The following is a 13,809-nucleotide window of genomic DNA, read 5'->3' on the forward strand; positions in this document are numbered from 1 at the left end:
CGTTGTGTGCTCGGAACTGTCACCAGCCAGGGCTTTGCTCTGGGCCCCTCAGGCCTGGTGGTCAGTTCTGGAGAATCCTGTATGAGCAGCCCTGAGACCAGGTGGGTGCGGGGGTGGGAACGGCTGTGTTCGGGGAGACTTAGTGGCGCGCTGGCCTGCCCACTACTGTTCATGTGCGCACCGAGGCAGTGCTTATTTTTACCTGGGTAGGTTCAGCTTCTGATCACAGAAATGGTGGGGGCTTTCCATTGGTTTCCATGGAAACATTAGACAGAGCATCTGCTACCCCATCAAACAAGGCTAGGCTGGTAGAACTCTTTCTGGAATTACTTTGCTATTTCGACCTAGGAAAATCGTCCCACCTGCGTTTTTACCACTTCCGTCTTGCGTGGCAGAGGAAAGGAAGGGCAGTTCAGAGGGACCAGGCTGGTGCCTGGGAGCCTGGGCTCTGGTCCCAGCCTGCCCCACCTGATGGCTCCCCCCCAGAGCAGCCAGCCTGTCTTCCAGGAGCGCCTGGGGTCGTATGGGGGGGCACGTGGGCCGAGGAGCAAGCTACCAGGTGCAGGAGGGGTGAGAGCTGAGCGTGCTCAGTTTCAATTTTCCAGAATAGAGGGAGGGTGGCACTGAAGGCCTTGGCTCTGGAGTCAGAAAGGAAGGCGCTGGTGCACGTGTGCATGTGAGAAGTGGCTTTATTCCAGGAGTTCTTCATAAAGATGAGGTCCTCAGGGGCAGCGAGTGGCACATGCTTTGGTCAGGAAGAGGAAAAGCAAAACAGAATAGGGCTGCGTCCCAAAGGACAGCTGACAAGTGCTGAGCCTGGTTTGATCACAGGAAAGGAGGGGGCCCTCTCAAAGGCTCTCTGAGCAGCAGTCCTCTTACATTCATTGAGAGATGCCCACGTTCCCTGTCCCCAAAGGTCCACACTACCCACTGGGGTGGAAATGCACAAGGGAGATGGCGGTGGATGAAACATCACACAGAGGATGGGAGAAGTGTTGCCCTGGGGGCCAAGGGCTCCGTGCTGGGGAGCGCAGGGGTTCAGGCTAGGGCACAGGAACGCTGCTGAGAGCACGCCAGCCAGAGCCAGGAGGCGAGAGGAAACCACCGAGAGCCCTCCAGGGTGGGTGTGGGCACCACGGCCCCAAGGGCTGCATGGAGGGAGCAGGACCACAGCAGTTGAGGCACAGCAGGGAGGGGGAGGGGCACGGCAGCTCCAGTGACTGGTAGCTCCAATCCAGACCCTTTGGCGATCAGGGACCTCTGTAAGAAGCTGGGGAAATCCATGGACCCTCTCCTCAGGAAAATGCATATATGCACACAATGCAATATTTGGGGGACCATTTCAGGACATTCCTAGGCCTTCTGGAATCCATGAACTCCCTAGGGGCTCCAGGCTGATTTGCTTTGGGTGGGAGACCCACCAGGGTTCCTGGTACCACCAGTCTTTTCCCTAAGATCACACTGCCTGAGCCAGTGGGGCGGGGGGAAGAGGAATGTGGGAAACAGCAGAAGCGGTTCCAAGACCAGGCCCTGGGGGAGGGGAGAGACTCCCAGTGGTTGTGAGAAGGAACTGGGAGCTCTGCACAGACTGGGGCCTCCAGCCAGCTTCCAGGCCACTGCAGCAGCCGAGCCCCAAGGGCCTCCCTCCTGCAGTGGGGCGGGGTGAGGACAAGTTCCAGCCTGGCTGGCTTAGCCATGACCTAGGGATGCTCCAGAATGGAGGTCCCGTGCTTACCGCCCTGCCCCCGACCCTGTAACACTGTATCTACAGAGGCAAGGGCTTTTGAGAAGGCAGGAGTCAAAAACTAAGAGGGATGGGCCTGTTCAGTGGTGTCTGTCCTTATGGGGTCCACACGGTACGACCGGGCAGGGAGCCAGGACACCCGCTGGTCTTTAAGGCCCAAGGGAGAGGTCTTGTCCTGACACGTATCCACATAGAAGTGGGATCTGTTTAATAAACTGTGTCCTGAGGCTGCCCCTGGAGATCCCCCTTCAGCCCCTTGCTGAGGCGTGGGAACCAGAGCACAGGACCGGAGGCACTGTCCCTGGGGCTGGTACGTGTGGGAGGAATTAGGTCCCCGGGGAGCGACCCAGCCTTTTCAGTGCTATGCTGCTCTTCCATCCTCGTCTTTCTGCAGATCACCCATCCTTTGCCCTGGATCCTATCCCTCCCGCCCCCTACCCAGCAGCTGCCTGGGACAGGCCACTGAGCTGCTCACCTCTTGCTGTTCTCCACCTGCCCCGCAGGCTGCCCCTTCCTCCACCTTCAGCCTGCCCCCCCCGTCCACACTGCCCACATTCTCCTCTCGTGCCCGATCCCACAGGCAGACCCCTGGCCCAGCGGGACCCGCGTGGGCTGCTGCCCTCGTTCTCCCCAGCCAACAAGGGGAGGCCCCCAACCACTGTCCAGACCTCGGAAGGGTGAAGGGAGGTAACAAAGGGCCAGGGCTCCTGCCCAGTCTCTGCCCAGTAGCAGTCCAGCATCCTGACCTGCTCCTCTCCCCAGGCAAGGCCGGGGTGGCGGCCAGGGCAGCAGGGCATCACCCCTGCGTCCTCCCCGTACAAGCTTTGGAGACTCGTGTGTCGTGGCAGTGGTGTTTGCTGATGATTCCGGCAGAAATGTGAGGAGATGGAAACGGCCCGCTTTACACTCCCCCACCCTAACCCCCTTCCGGTCCCAAAGTCTCATGCAAAAGGTACAGGAGGCCCCAGGCTACGGTCATGTGTGCGGCAGCAGCTGCCACTGCTGGGCTGGGACGTCGGCCTGGCACTTGCTGGCCACCAGCTGGGTGGTCTTGGCCTCCAGGCAGAGGCCGCTGACTGAATGCTGGATGAAAGAGGCTTTTCTCCTCCATCTCTGTGGTGAGAGGCAGGAAAGGAGGGGAAAGAGAAAACAATGATTAATAATAATCATAGCGTTCATCCCTTCATTACACGTGGATGCAAGTGGGCCTCGGACACACCCCCATCTAAATGGTCTGTGTGTCCTTACAGAAGAGGTGGCCACACCCCACCTGCAAGCCTGAAGTCCGTTCCTCCTGAACGCTCTGGCTTCCGTAGGCTGGCACGAAGAACTCACTGTCTAGGTCAGAGGCCCACGGGCTGAGTCTAGCCCAGAGATGCATGTTGTCTGGCCTGCACGTGCTTATTTAAAATGTGGCTTAGTCGTCGCATAGAAACCTGCATTTACAACTTCCCTTTAGACATGGGCCTGGTTTCTTTGGTGGCATCAGTCGGTTGTGGCCGAAGACCTGCTCTCTGCTAGTCAGCCTAGTTCCTGTTCGCCATAGTCCCACCTGGGCCCAACTCTTCTCCTCTAGGGCTTCCCCACTTGCACTCTGTAGGCCCTTGAGGTTGAGTCCTGGACTAGGTGAATCCTTTACTCCTTCAAACAAGATTTCTTCTTCCTGAGCTCTAAGCTTCTGCCTGCAGCTGTGCAGCCGGTTACCTACACACTTTAATGGGAACTGGTCGCCGTCCCTGCAGAGATTAAGAGTGATGGGAGGGTGAGGGCACTTGAGTCCCCCTATCTCACACACACACACACACACACACACACACACACACGGAGGCTGAAGGGAGAGGAAGGATCCGGCTGCTTTTCCAGAATAAAATAGCAAACTGCCGGTCATCCCTAAAGAAAGAGCCGACCCAGGCAACAGCACAGGGGTGGGAGGAAAGCCCGTGGCTGAATCAAAACGCCAGGCACTCTTCTGCCCCTTGCACTGCCCGCAGCTGGCCAGGGTCAGGCACAGGGGGAGCTACAAGAAGGTGTGGGCAGAGGAAGGACTGGACCAGAGCTCTGGCCTTTGTGTCCATTCCCGGGCAGAGGGGCAGCCCTCCCAGCCAGGAATGGAGTGGGGCTGACTGTCACTGGCTGCTGTGTGCCCTGAGCATCCGATTCTTCCTCAACAGGCAGGTCTGACCTGTGTCTCCCAGGATTCATGAAAATAGGGCACGTGAGAGTGTTTGGCAAATGGAAAAGGCAGTGCTCACGTGAGGGCAGCATGCCAGCTTGGAAAACACTGTGGCTGGATCTGTTTCCCCAATCAGCCAGCAGTCAAGAAATACTTACTGAGCACCTACTATATGCTGGGGCAAGACTGTGGGCTTAGGAGTCATGCTGACCTGGGTTTGAACCTCAGTTCCACCCCTTCCCCACTACGTGATCTGATATGTTTCTTAAATTCAGTGAGCCTCAGTTTTCTCACCTCTAAAATGGGGTTAGTACTAGGGCGCACGTTGCTGGGTTGCTGGGAGAATTAGATGAGACGACCTATGTAACACTCCTAGCACAGCTTCCCAGTGAAAGCTCACATTTATTTTGGCTGTGCTGGTTGTCAGGGGTTAGGGATACAGTGTTGACAAGATAAATAGTCCCTGCCCGCAAGGAGCCACGGGATGCAGGATGGACATTTAACAACGATTTACCGTACTTCCTCATGAGGAAAACAGTAGACTTGACCTGGATACTGGCTTAGGTCCCCCAAATCCTCACTCTGGAGGGCTTATTTGAGTCTGTATGTCAAACCCGCACTGTGTTCCCCGGGGCTGCCGCCATCCCGTGCCCATGGGCGAGAAGGCTTACCTGCCTGCCTTCTCTTGGGTTGCACGCCTGCAGTACGACCAGGGACCCGGGGGAGATGGAGGTGGAAGTGGCAGCCAGGCACTTCCCCTGCTGCTGGATGAGATGGTCACTGAACAGCCACGCCTGCAAGACAGGGAGCAGAAAGGCCAAGTCCACAAGTACAGCAATGGATGGATGGATAGATGGGTAGATAGAGCAAATACACTGTGTATTTTGGTAAAATTTTCTACAAATACTAGGGATGGGTGTATGGGTAATCACTGTACAGTTCTTTCAACTTTTCTCTGTTTGAAATTTTTCATAATAAAATATTGGGGTGGGGGAGCTTAGCTGGAACTGGCCAGAGGGCGTATGAAGGGATGCTCAGGGGATGGGGAGAAAGACAGGACATGGGAGCAGGGCAGCCAGGGAGCCAGTCCACGCCGGGGTCTCCATGACCTGCTCTAGTTCACCATGGTGCATCAGCACTCATGTTGCGCACGTGTGTACACAGGCGTCCTGGAGGCCCTGTATATACAGGCGGACCACAGCTGCATCCCAGGAGAGAACTGGACTCTGTTTGGGCAGCATTTCTACCTCTGCAAGGAGAAAGCAGGTGGTGCCCATAGGGCGACTGTGTGACAGGCGACAAAGGCGACCGAGTGTGGTGGGAGCAGACCCAAGGAGCAGAGTGGGAGGGGACAGCTTGCAGGGTCCTTGGGAAAGTGGGTTTGTGGAAGGTGTAGGCAGAGGGAAGATGAGAACGGGCAGAGGGAGGCCCCCACCCGTGCCCGGTCCTGACCTGGGGGCCCTAAGCCACCTACCTGAGCCGCCGGCGGGCTCTTGGCAGACCCTCTGCAGGTCCCCATGCTGAGCAGGAAGTTACCAGCCGTGTCCTGGCCCTGGGATTCTAAGCAATTAGCCCCCTGCTTAATGATGCCGGGGAGCACTTCCTTCACGGGGACGCTGAGAGAAAAGGCAGCAGTCAGGCTTGTCCTCTGCCCTCCCCGGGCTTACCCACACTTACCCAGAGGGTAGCGCCCTGCCAGCTCTCGGGGCACCCAGGTGTCTGTGGGGAGGGGAGCCGGGGAGCAGGCCTGGCAGCAGGGGGAGGTGAGCAGGGGTGCCTCTGGGAAGACTGGGCCTCGCCCTACTGGGTTCTGGGCAGCTCCGGGAGCCCCAGGGCCTGCCCTGGAGGCCAGGCCTGAGAGGGTTCAAACCAGAAACCAGGGCTCCCCAGCCCAGAAAGAGGACAGGCTGGGGAGAGGCTGAGGCCCAAATGTGGGCTCAATAAACAATCTCGAAATGACAGGGAAGGGGTCACTTTGAAGAGGCAAATGTAAAATACACAAATATGAAAATGTGTTCAATCTCACCAACGATTAAAGAAATACATATCAGAGAGGTACCACTGTTTGTTTACCATATGTGTATATATATATGTGTGTGTGTGTGTGTGTGTGTATGATTTATTTACATACATAAAACATTTATATATTTAAGTGTATATCTATGCATATATATACACATATACATATATATAGATATACATATATATATTTTTAAATATCACTACCTAGTATTGGCAATAGCTGTGGGATTGGGTGAGAACATAAACTGACCACCTTTTCTGGAGGGCAGTGTGGTATTACGTATCAAAAGCCTTAAAAAGGTGCACACCTTTGTCCCACTTCCAGTAACTTAGTATCCTAGGGCAATAATTAAATATGTGTGCAGAGATTTAGTTTAAAAGATATTCATTCAGAGTGACTGCTTATACTGAAAACATTGGAAATTCCTAGATATCCAACAATAGGGGATGGGCTAAGTAAATTCTGATTCATCTGTAGGATGGAAAAAACCTTTAGCCATTAAAAATGACTCTGGTAATGTGGGAAAGTGTTCAAAACATACAGTTAAGTAAAAGAGGCATGTTTCAAAATAGTGTATTATTAAAACATTTTGTATGCACAGGAAAAACATGCTTAAACACACACACACACAGATATAAAACACACTGTCTTACCCTGTGGGTAATAAACCTAAGGGGGATGCTGGCCCCAGCTGATGTGGGCTGGTATTCCTGGGTTTAGAAGGTTATACACGCACTTGGCTTACGGACCCACAGGGCATGATGGGGAACCAGGAGGGCTTGGAGTCTGACCACATGCTAATCCTATCTGCCTCTGTTACCTCTGTCAGGAAGAGAACCTGGGCGGGGGGCATGGATCAGAACATTTCCGGCACTCTCTTGTCTCATGTGGACATCCTGCAGGACCTTGACCAAACCAGGTCTTCCTTCCTCAGGGCTGGTTGGAAGCCCCCGGATTCCCAGAACCTACCCGCTCTCACAGAGCCTCAAGGAGAGCCCTTCACTTTCCCTCCACACTACTGGTAGCAGTGCCCCTTCAGAACCCCACACCCCCTTGTAAGAGGTCGTGCAGTTCTGGAACAGAGGCTGCAAACTGTTGGCCCCTAAGCTGAATCTGGCCCTGGACAGGTTTTTTCTGACCTGCACAGTGTGATTATTGGTGCTTTTAATTAGTTGGCCGTATTTTAAGATTTCAAGTTTACACAGAAAAATCCAGCTTCTTTTTCTTTTTGAACTTTAGAATTTTTTTTGAATTTTTAAAATTTTTTTATACAGCAGGTTCTTATTAGTTAGTTACCCATTTTATACATATTAGTGTATATATGTCAATCCCAATCTCCCAATTCATCACACCAAAAATCCAGCTTCTTTGGAAAACGTAGCAAGGTCAGGCTGCCACACCGAACTTGCATTCCAGCACGGCACTAACACACTGTCATGAGCAGCAGCTGCCCCCTTATGGGTGGAGCTTGTGCATTTCAGTTTGCCACAGTCCCCTCCACTCCCTACGGTCATCCCCACCCACTTGACTTATTGACATTGTCTGTCTGATCACTGTAGGATGTAAGTTTGCAACCTGCTAGGTGCAAGGCTGTCGGGAGGCAAAAGCTCCACCCCCTCTGCTTCATCCAGGGGCAACGTGTTATATTTCCCCTCTATACAGAGACAAGGTCCTGCGGGAGCCTCTTTGAGAAGCCAAGGTTGTTTCAGACCCTTCTCTTCTCTTCCCCTCCCTACCCGCTGTTGCTTAGGAAGATGTGCAAGTTGATCAGTTTTCAGAGGTGAGATGTGTACTGTCCAAGTGTGGCAATGTCACTGACAACAAAGGCCTGCCCACTGATGCTTATGCAGGAAACCCGGGGCTTGGGCAGCAATCTCAAGACCAGATGCAGCTCCTGAGGTGTCTGAGTGGTAGCAGCAGCCCTGCAGCAGCTGGGATGGCCATCACCACCCTTCCTCTGCTCTCTGGCAGAGCCAGGCTAAGCTGTCCTATTTGTTGGTAGCCCTCTTAAGTCTGCATCTGCTTTCCTCTCTGTGGACCACCTCGAAGCTGGGCTGCCATTAGCCCTTATGGTGCCTTTGTAGAAACAGCAATAGGCATCCCTTTCTTGAGACACTTTACTTCCATCATAATATAGATGATTTTCTACATTATGAAAAAAAAGACAAAAAAGTCTTTTGTTAGAAGACTTTTACTGTCATTTGCCAGGAATTGTAGTAATAAATGTACAATACTGTGTGACCAGCACCCTTCACATATGGTGTGCTTGTGCAATGCACAGCCTGCACAACTGTTCCTGAACATCCTAATAAAAGTCATACATTAGCAATTGCTGAGGCTAGCCACAGAACTCTGATCTGGAAAAGCAGTACTGCAGGCAGGCCTAGGAAAGCAAAGACCTCTCTGTTCAGCCTCCTAAGTTTCTCCACTGACCATCTGCAAGTGTGGCCCAACTATTAGGATCCTGTTTGGAGGAACATGGTATCATTTGGGCCTATAGATCTCCTTTCTAATTAACAACCTGATCCACTCCGGCCCCTCGCCCTGAGAACTGAGGCAGAACATGAAGGAACAGACCGAGGATGAGTAAACTGGATAGGAATGAACTGCAATTTCTACCTTAACAACAAAAAGTCATTTTTAAACGTCCACACAGTGACAAAACAAACGGAAGATGACTTACGCTCCTCATATCACACGGCTGGTTTCATCCACTCTCCTGTCTTTGTGATAGATCCAGACTTACGGTAGTTATAAACTACTTCTTCCTCTTGGTCCTCAAGGGATTGCATGGGGACTGGGGTGTGGGGAGAGGCACATCCCCGATCCTCCCAACTCTTCCCCCAGCTCCCCAGCTCCTGTCTGAGGCCTGGAGTCCATGACTCCAACCAGATAGCATGAACTCTGACACAACATAAAGAAAGACTATGCTTTTTTCCCTCAGAAATGACATGTCTGAATGAAACTGTCCCCTTAAAAGTGGCCACTTGAGGAAGCGGTTCATTTATTACAAGTTTGTAAAGTAATGTTCTTCCATGCACAGCCATCATCTGGGGAGCTGGGGTTATCCGGCTGCCAACTTTTTCCAAGGATGCAGCCGCTGCTCAGACCCTTCTGGAATTCCTTGAACATTGCTTGCAGAGTCAGTTTATCCTTGTTACTTGTTTCAGTCTTGTCACCCTGTATTTGGGACCCAGGATTGTATTATCTGGGTTAATCAACCAGCTTACTCACTGGACTTGGCTACAACTTAACTACGGCTGTTTTCCAAAAATCAAATCTGCCCTTGAAGGACAAAGATTTGCCTCCTTGGAGGATCTGCAGGCTCTGAGAGGTGGAGTGTTCTGGAAAGCCATGATAGCATCCTTGGGAGACAGCAGTGGAATAACCCATTCCCCGAGGTGACATTTCCAGAAGAGAGAATGCTAATTTCAAAGTTATTACTGATGCTTATTGACTATGCAATTTATTCAGTTAAAAATATTTATCAAGTGCCCATTTTGTGACAGGCACTGTTCTAGGGGCTGGAGATAAGGCAGTGAACAAAACAGATAAACACCTCTACCCTCACGAAGCTTCCTGTCAAGTGTTGGGAGATGACAGTAAAATTAATTGGCCACATATATGCTGAATGACAATAAGGGTGACAGAGGAAAATAAGCAGGGAATGCTGGGGAAGGTGCAGTCGGCCAATGCAGAGTTTGGGGGAGCCTCACGCAGCGGGGACAGCTGAGTCAAGACCTGGAGGAGGTGAGGAATGATGTAGCCAGGATGCTGAGAAAGATTTTGAAATGAGGAAAAAAAGAAACAGCTCTGCCCTCCCTACCCCTGTCATTACAGCTACTGCCCGCCGTCCTGTCACCCACGCACATACACCATTTGCATGCTGCTTCCTCATTTGCTGGAGCAAACATTTCCCCATGTTTTTTCACGGTTTATGATTATAACATTAATTGACACATATTTGTTTAGATCGACGCATCATGATTCACTAAACCCAGCCCCTATCGTTAGTTTTTTCTCAATTTTTTCACAGCAGAGAAGCCTACAGTGGACATTTATTTGTCAACAGGTTTTTTTTTGCTTTGGTTGCTTTATTTCCTTAGGATAAACTCCCAGAAGGAAGAGAGGAGAGTCAAAGGAAATGAGTGTTTCTGCAGCCTTTGCTACGTAATGCACTGTTGTTGTCCTAAGGGGACAATGCCCATTTCTAGCTCTAAGGCCCGGTCTGTTAAACTTTGGTTCCTACCACACCTCACTCTTAACTCCTGGTAACCTCCTCCCGGTTCCTCCAGACCCTTCACATGACAACAAACACTGACAGCTAGAAAGAGCCAGATTGCCTGGGCTGGGGAGAGATCAGGGTGAAGGGTCCCCAAGCTGCCGGCCCCCACCCAGGCCAGATGCACGAGCTGAGGGCTGCACTCACGTGAGCTCTGGGTAGACGTTATCCAGGTACCAGCGGAAGGACTTGCAGTTCATCTTCTTCCTCTGCTCGATCCGCGTGGCCACGCTGGAGGAGAAGGCAATGCTCAGCGGGCATGAGAAGGCCCGGGAGGCTGGCCCCCTCTTTCCACCTACCCCAGGGAGCTAGGGCCAGGAGCTGTCAAAGGCTGCCTTCCAGCCTTGGTCCCTGCCTTAAGTCATTCTCTGACCTGCAAGCTCCTCCCAGGGTTCCTGGCCATGCCTTATTTCTCTCCTCAAATTCCTGCTCACCTTTCAGGATCTGCCCAGCCCACGGGGGCCAGGCTTTAATCTCGGCTTCTTACTCCTTGAGACCTCAGGTGAGGATACCACTATCTGGTCCTTATTTTCACAGAGAGAGCAGAGCCTTAATGAACTAGAAGTTTTCCTTTCCTGCATTCCAGCTGAGCAGAAAGTGTCTACCAACAAGAAAACCACGCTTTAAACATCTTTCCATAAAGTTGGCAGATAAAAACCATCTGATGTGTCCATGGACACCTTCCTCAGCTCCACTGATCATAACGCCCACTGACAGATAACCTCACCGCCTCTCTGAGCCTGTTTGTTCTCAGTAAAGTGGGGGCACAACCATCTACCTCCAAAGGTTTTTGTGAGAATCAAATGAATAAAGGGGACATAAGTGCCTAGCACAGGGTAGGTCCTCAGCAGATGTTACTTCCCCACTAAAAGAAATAGTGACATAACTTCTTTTTTTTTTAACAAGGGATAGATACAAACAAATAGAGGGAGATTCATTGATGATCGCTAATAATGTTTTCAAACCTATCTGACCACAGCATTAAGTAAGAAATAAATACATTGTGACCAAGTATACCCATGGGCATATATGGCTACAAACATACAACCAAAATAAGAATTTTCACAAAACAATATCTATCCGTAACTGCCATCAGCTGTTCTGTTCTGTTCTGTTCCGTACTAATCTGTAATATTCTAGTTCTCTATCGTTTAAAAAAAAAAAACTGGTCACGACTCTCTAAATTGATTTCACAATTAATCCACATTTTGAAAATGCTTAACTAGACTGTAGTCATAACAGTCCAGGGCAGAAAAATAAGCTAACAGATCACTGTCAGATTTTGAACAGCAAGGGGTGGAGTCAAACCCCCGAGTATTTTCTACAGAGAGCCGTCCTTAAGCACGTCCACAGATGTCTGTCCTGCAGGCAGCTTGTGGACCGGCAGTGCTCTCATAAGCGAGCCCTCCCTGGTTATTTCTCCCTATGAGGCTGCATCCTCCTCAAGGACCAGAACCTTGTCTCTGCGTCGTATACCCTACAGGCCTGGAAGAGCCCAGTGGCCTGGGGCAGCTCAGGTGCTAAGGAGACCCTGAGCGCTTCCCTGGTGTACACGCAATTTTGTATTTTGCTAAGGTTGTGGAGGAAGGCCAAGGGGGGCTGGGAGAGGGGCCCACCTGCCGAAGGCCTTCCCTATGGCCGAGGGCCGGGCCTCGTAGTAATACTGCTTGTATTCATCCATCCACACCTCTGCAGTGCGCTTGGTATTCCTAAAAGGGTAGGAAGGAGCAAAATAAGGTCACCAGGGCAGTGACAGAGTTAGGGTTGGGCTCAAGATCAGCTCTGTGAAGTTCAGGGTGCGGAGGCAGAAGTGCACGTGAAAGAATGCTGATTGGGGTGGTATCAATGAGAACAGTCTTTTTGGAGGACAATCTGTCAGCATCCATCAGCTCTGTGGGTATGGGTACTCTTTGATACTCCACTTTGAGGAACCTATTCTACCAAAATACCAGCATGTGGGCAAAGGGACATGTACAAGAATACTCGTGTCATAAAACATTCGTGACAACCTAAATGCCCATCAGTAGGAGAATAATGAACTATGTCCACATGATGGAGTACTAGGCAGCCTCAAAAAAGAACACCAAGGTTAGTACATACTGACGCTGAAGGACGTCTACAATTTAGTGTGGAGTGGCAGAAAAGCATGCTGCAGAAAAATCATGCAGTGCGACCCCATTTATATAAAAAACACAAAAAGAAGAGACACATGTATATGTATAACTGAATCACTTTGCTGTGCACCTGAAACTAACACAACATTGTTAATCAACTATACTCCAATATAAAATAAAAAGTTAAAAAAATGTAAAAAAAAACACCCCACAAACACATGCATCTCTATACAGAAACTATATATATATATATATATATGAAAATAAATTAAAAGACCTGAAATGATAGGCTAGAAATCTATTAGCAGTAGTTACTTTTGGAGAGACAAGTGGATAGGAGTAAGACTGGGTGAAAGGGACTTTCACTTTTTTCTCTCTATGTGATATGAAGAGTAAAAATTATAATGTATAATATACTATATGTACAGATAAATATATAATATATATGATATAGTTTGAATTTTTACAATAAACATGTATCACTTTTACAAGTATAAAAACAACTAAAATGGGATAAGGGGAAGCAAAACAAAAAGACAGGCCATTTGATGAGCTAGACCTGGGAAGCCACCGCTGGCAACAAGGGAGCCTTAGAAGATGAAGACTCATCCTCGGGAAGCAGTGTCCATGACGCTCCTCCCACTCTCCCCTTGCCACCAGCGTCAGGGGGGCGGGTGATGGGGGTGGTCTTCTAGGACCCTGCCCACTGCCCCTCAAGATGAAGTGCACGCTATGGCTGGGGACACGGATGGGCAGACGCTGACCAACTCAGGGTCAGGACATGGCATCTGTGACTAGTACTAGGGACCCAGTGAGTGGAGGGCAGCTTCCAGTTGGTCATTTGGCTGGTTTTCCAAGACCCTCATGGACAAGGACAGTCAAAACAAGTGAGGCCTGGTGGAGACACTCCCAGCTTCATCCTTCCAGCCTGAAAGTACTGGGATCCCAGAATGGGGGGCAAATGGGGAAACCAAGGCCCAGAAAGGTGGGGTAGCTACCCACAGTCCCTTGGGTAACTGACAGGGCTGGGGTCTAGGTGTCCTAGCTCTTAGCGCGGTGCTCTTTGCACTGTGACCCACCTGATGTAGGTGAGGGCGTTGCCCTCAGGAAAGTTGTAGGGGTGCCGTTTCCTGAAGACGTGGCCCACCCGGCTGCAGGGCACGATCTCCAAGCTCCCACCGCACATCCACACCCGGAAGGAGAGCTCTGCAGAGACGGCAGCCATCAGGACGGGAAGGAGCCACTCGGCAAGTCCCCACGAGTGAAGGGGGAAGGAGCTGGCTTCCCTTGCCTTTGGTGTCTCCTTGGAGGCATATGCTGGTGTCAGAGCTCCTGGGCCTGTTTACACGGGGTGCACCCACTCCTTGCACGTGTTCCTGACTGCTTCCTCCATGCTTGTGCACACACACATCCCACACACACAGACCCGCTGGCATCTTTCTGGCTGGCCCAGACCTCCCTCATGGCCCCAGG

General features: G+C 51.0%; 1 protein-coding gene across 2 annotated transcripts in view; it reads right to left on the reverse strand.

Annotated features, from left to right (window-relative positions):
- Nucleotides 1–671: 671 nt before the first annotated feature.
- The window catches only part of GALNT16 (polypeptide N-acetylgalactosaminyltransferase 16), a 99,535-nt gene continuing 86,397 nt past the window's right edge, over nucleotides 672–13,809 (reverse strand). Inside the window, exons 10-15 of one of the 2 annotated variants that reach the window (XM_033851007.2) lie at nucleotides 13,416–13,542; nucleotides 11,839–11,931; nucleotides 10,370–10,453; nucleotides 5,392–5,533; nucleotides 4,589–4,711; nucleotides 672–2,857 (exon numbers count right to left, since the gene is read on the reverse strand). In XM_033851007.2, the coding sequence (XP_033706898.1) occupies nucleotides 2,720–2,857; nucleotides 4,589–4,711; nucleotides 5,392–5,533; nucleotides 10,370–10,453; nucleotides 11,839–11,931; nucleotides 13,416–13,542 (707 nt within the window). In that variant the 3' untranslated portion in view covers nucleotides 672–2,719. The other variant, XM_033851008.2, reaches the window with a different exon arrangement.

This window comes from Tursiops truncatus, chromosome 2 (genome assembly GCF_011762595.2).
Source record: "Tursiops truncatus isolate mTurTru1 chromosome 2, mTurTru1.mat.Y, whole genome shotgun sequence".
NCBI classification, from domain to species: domain Eukaryota; kingdom Metazoa; phylum Chordata; class Mammalia; order Artiodactyla; family Delphinidae; genus Tursiops; species Tursiops truncatus.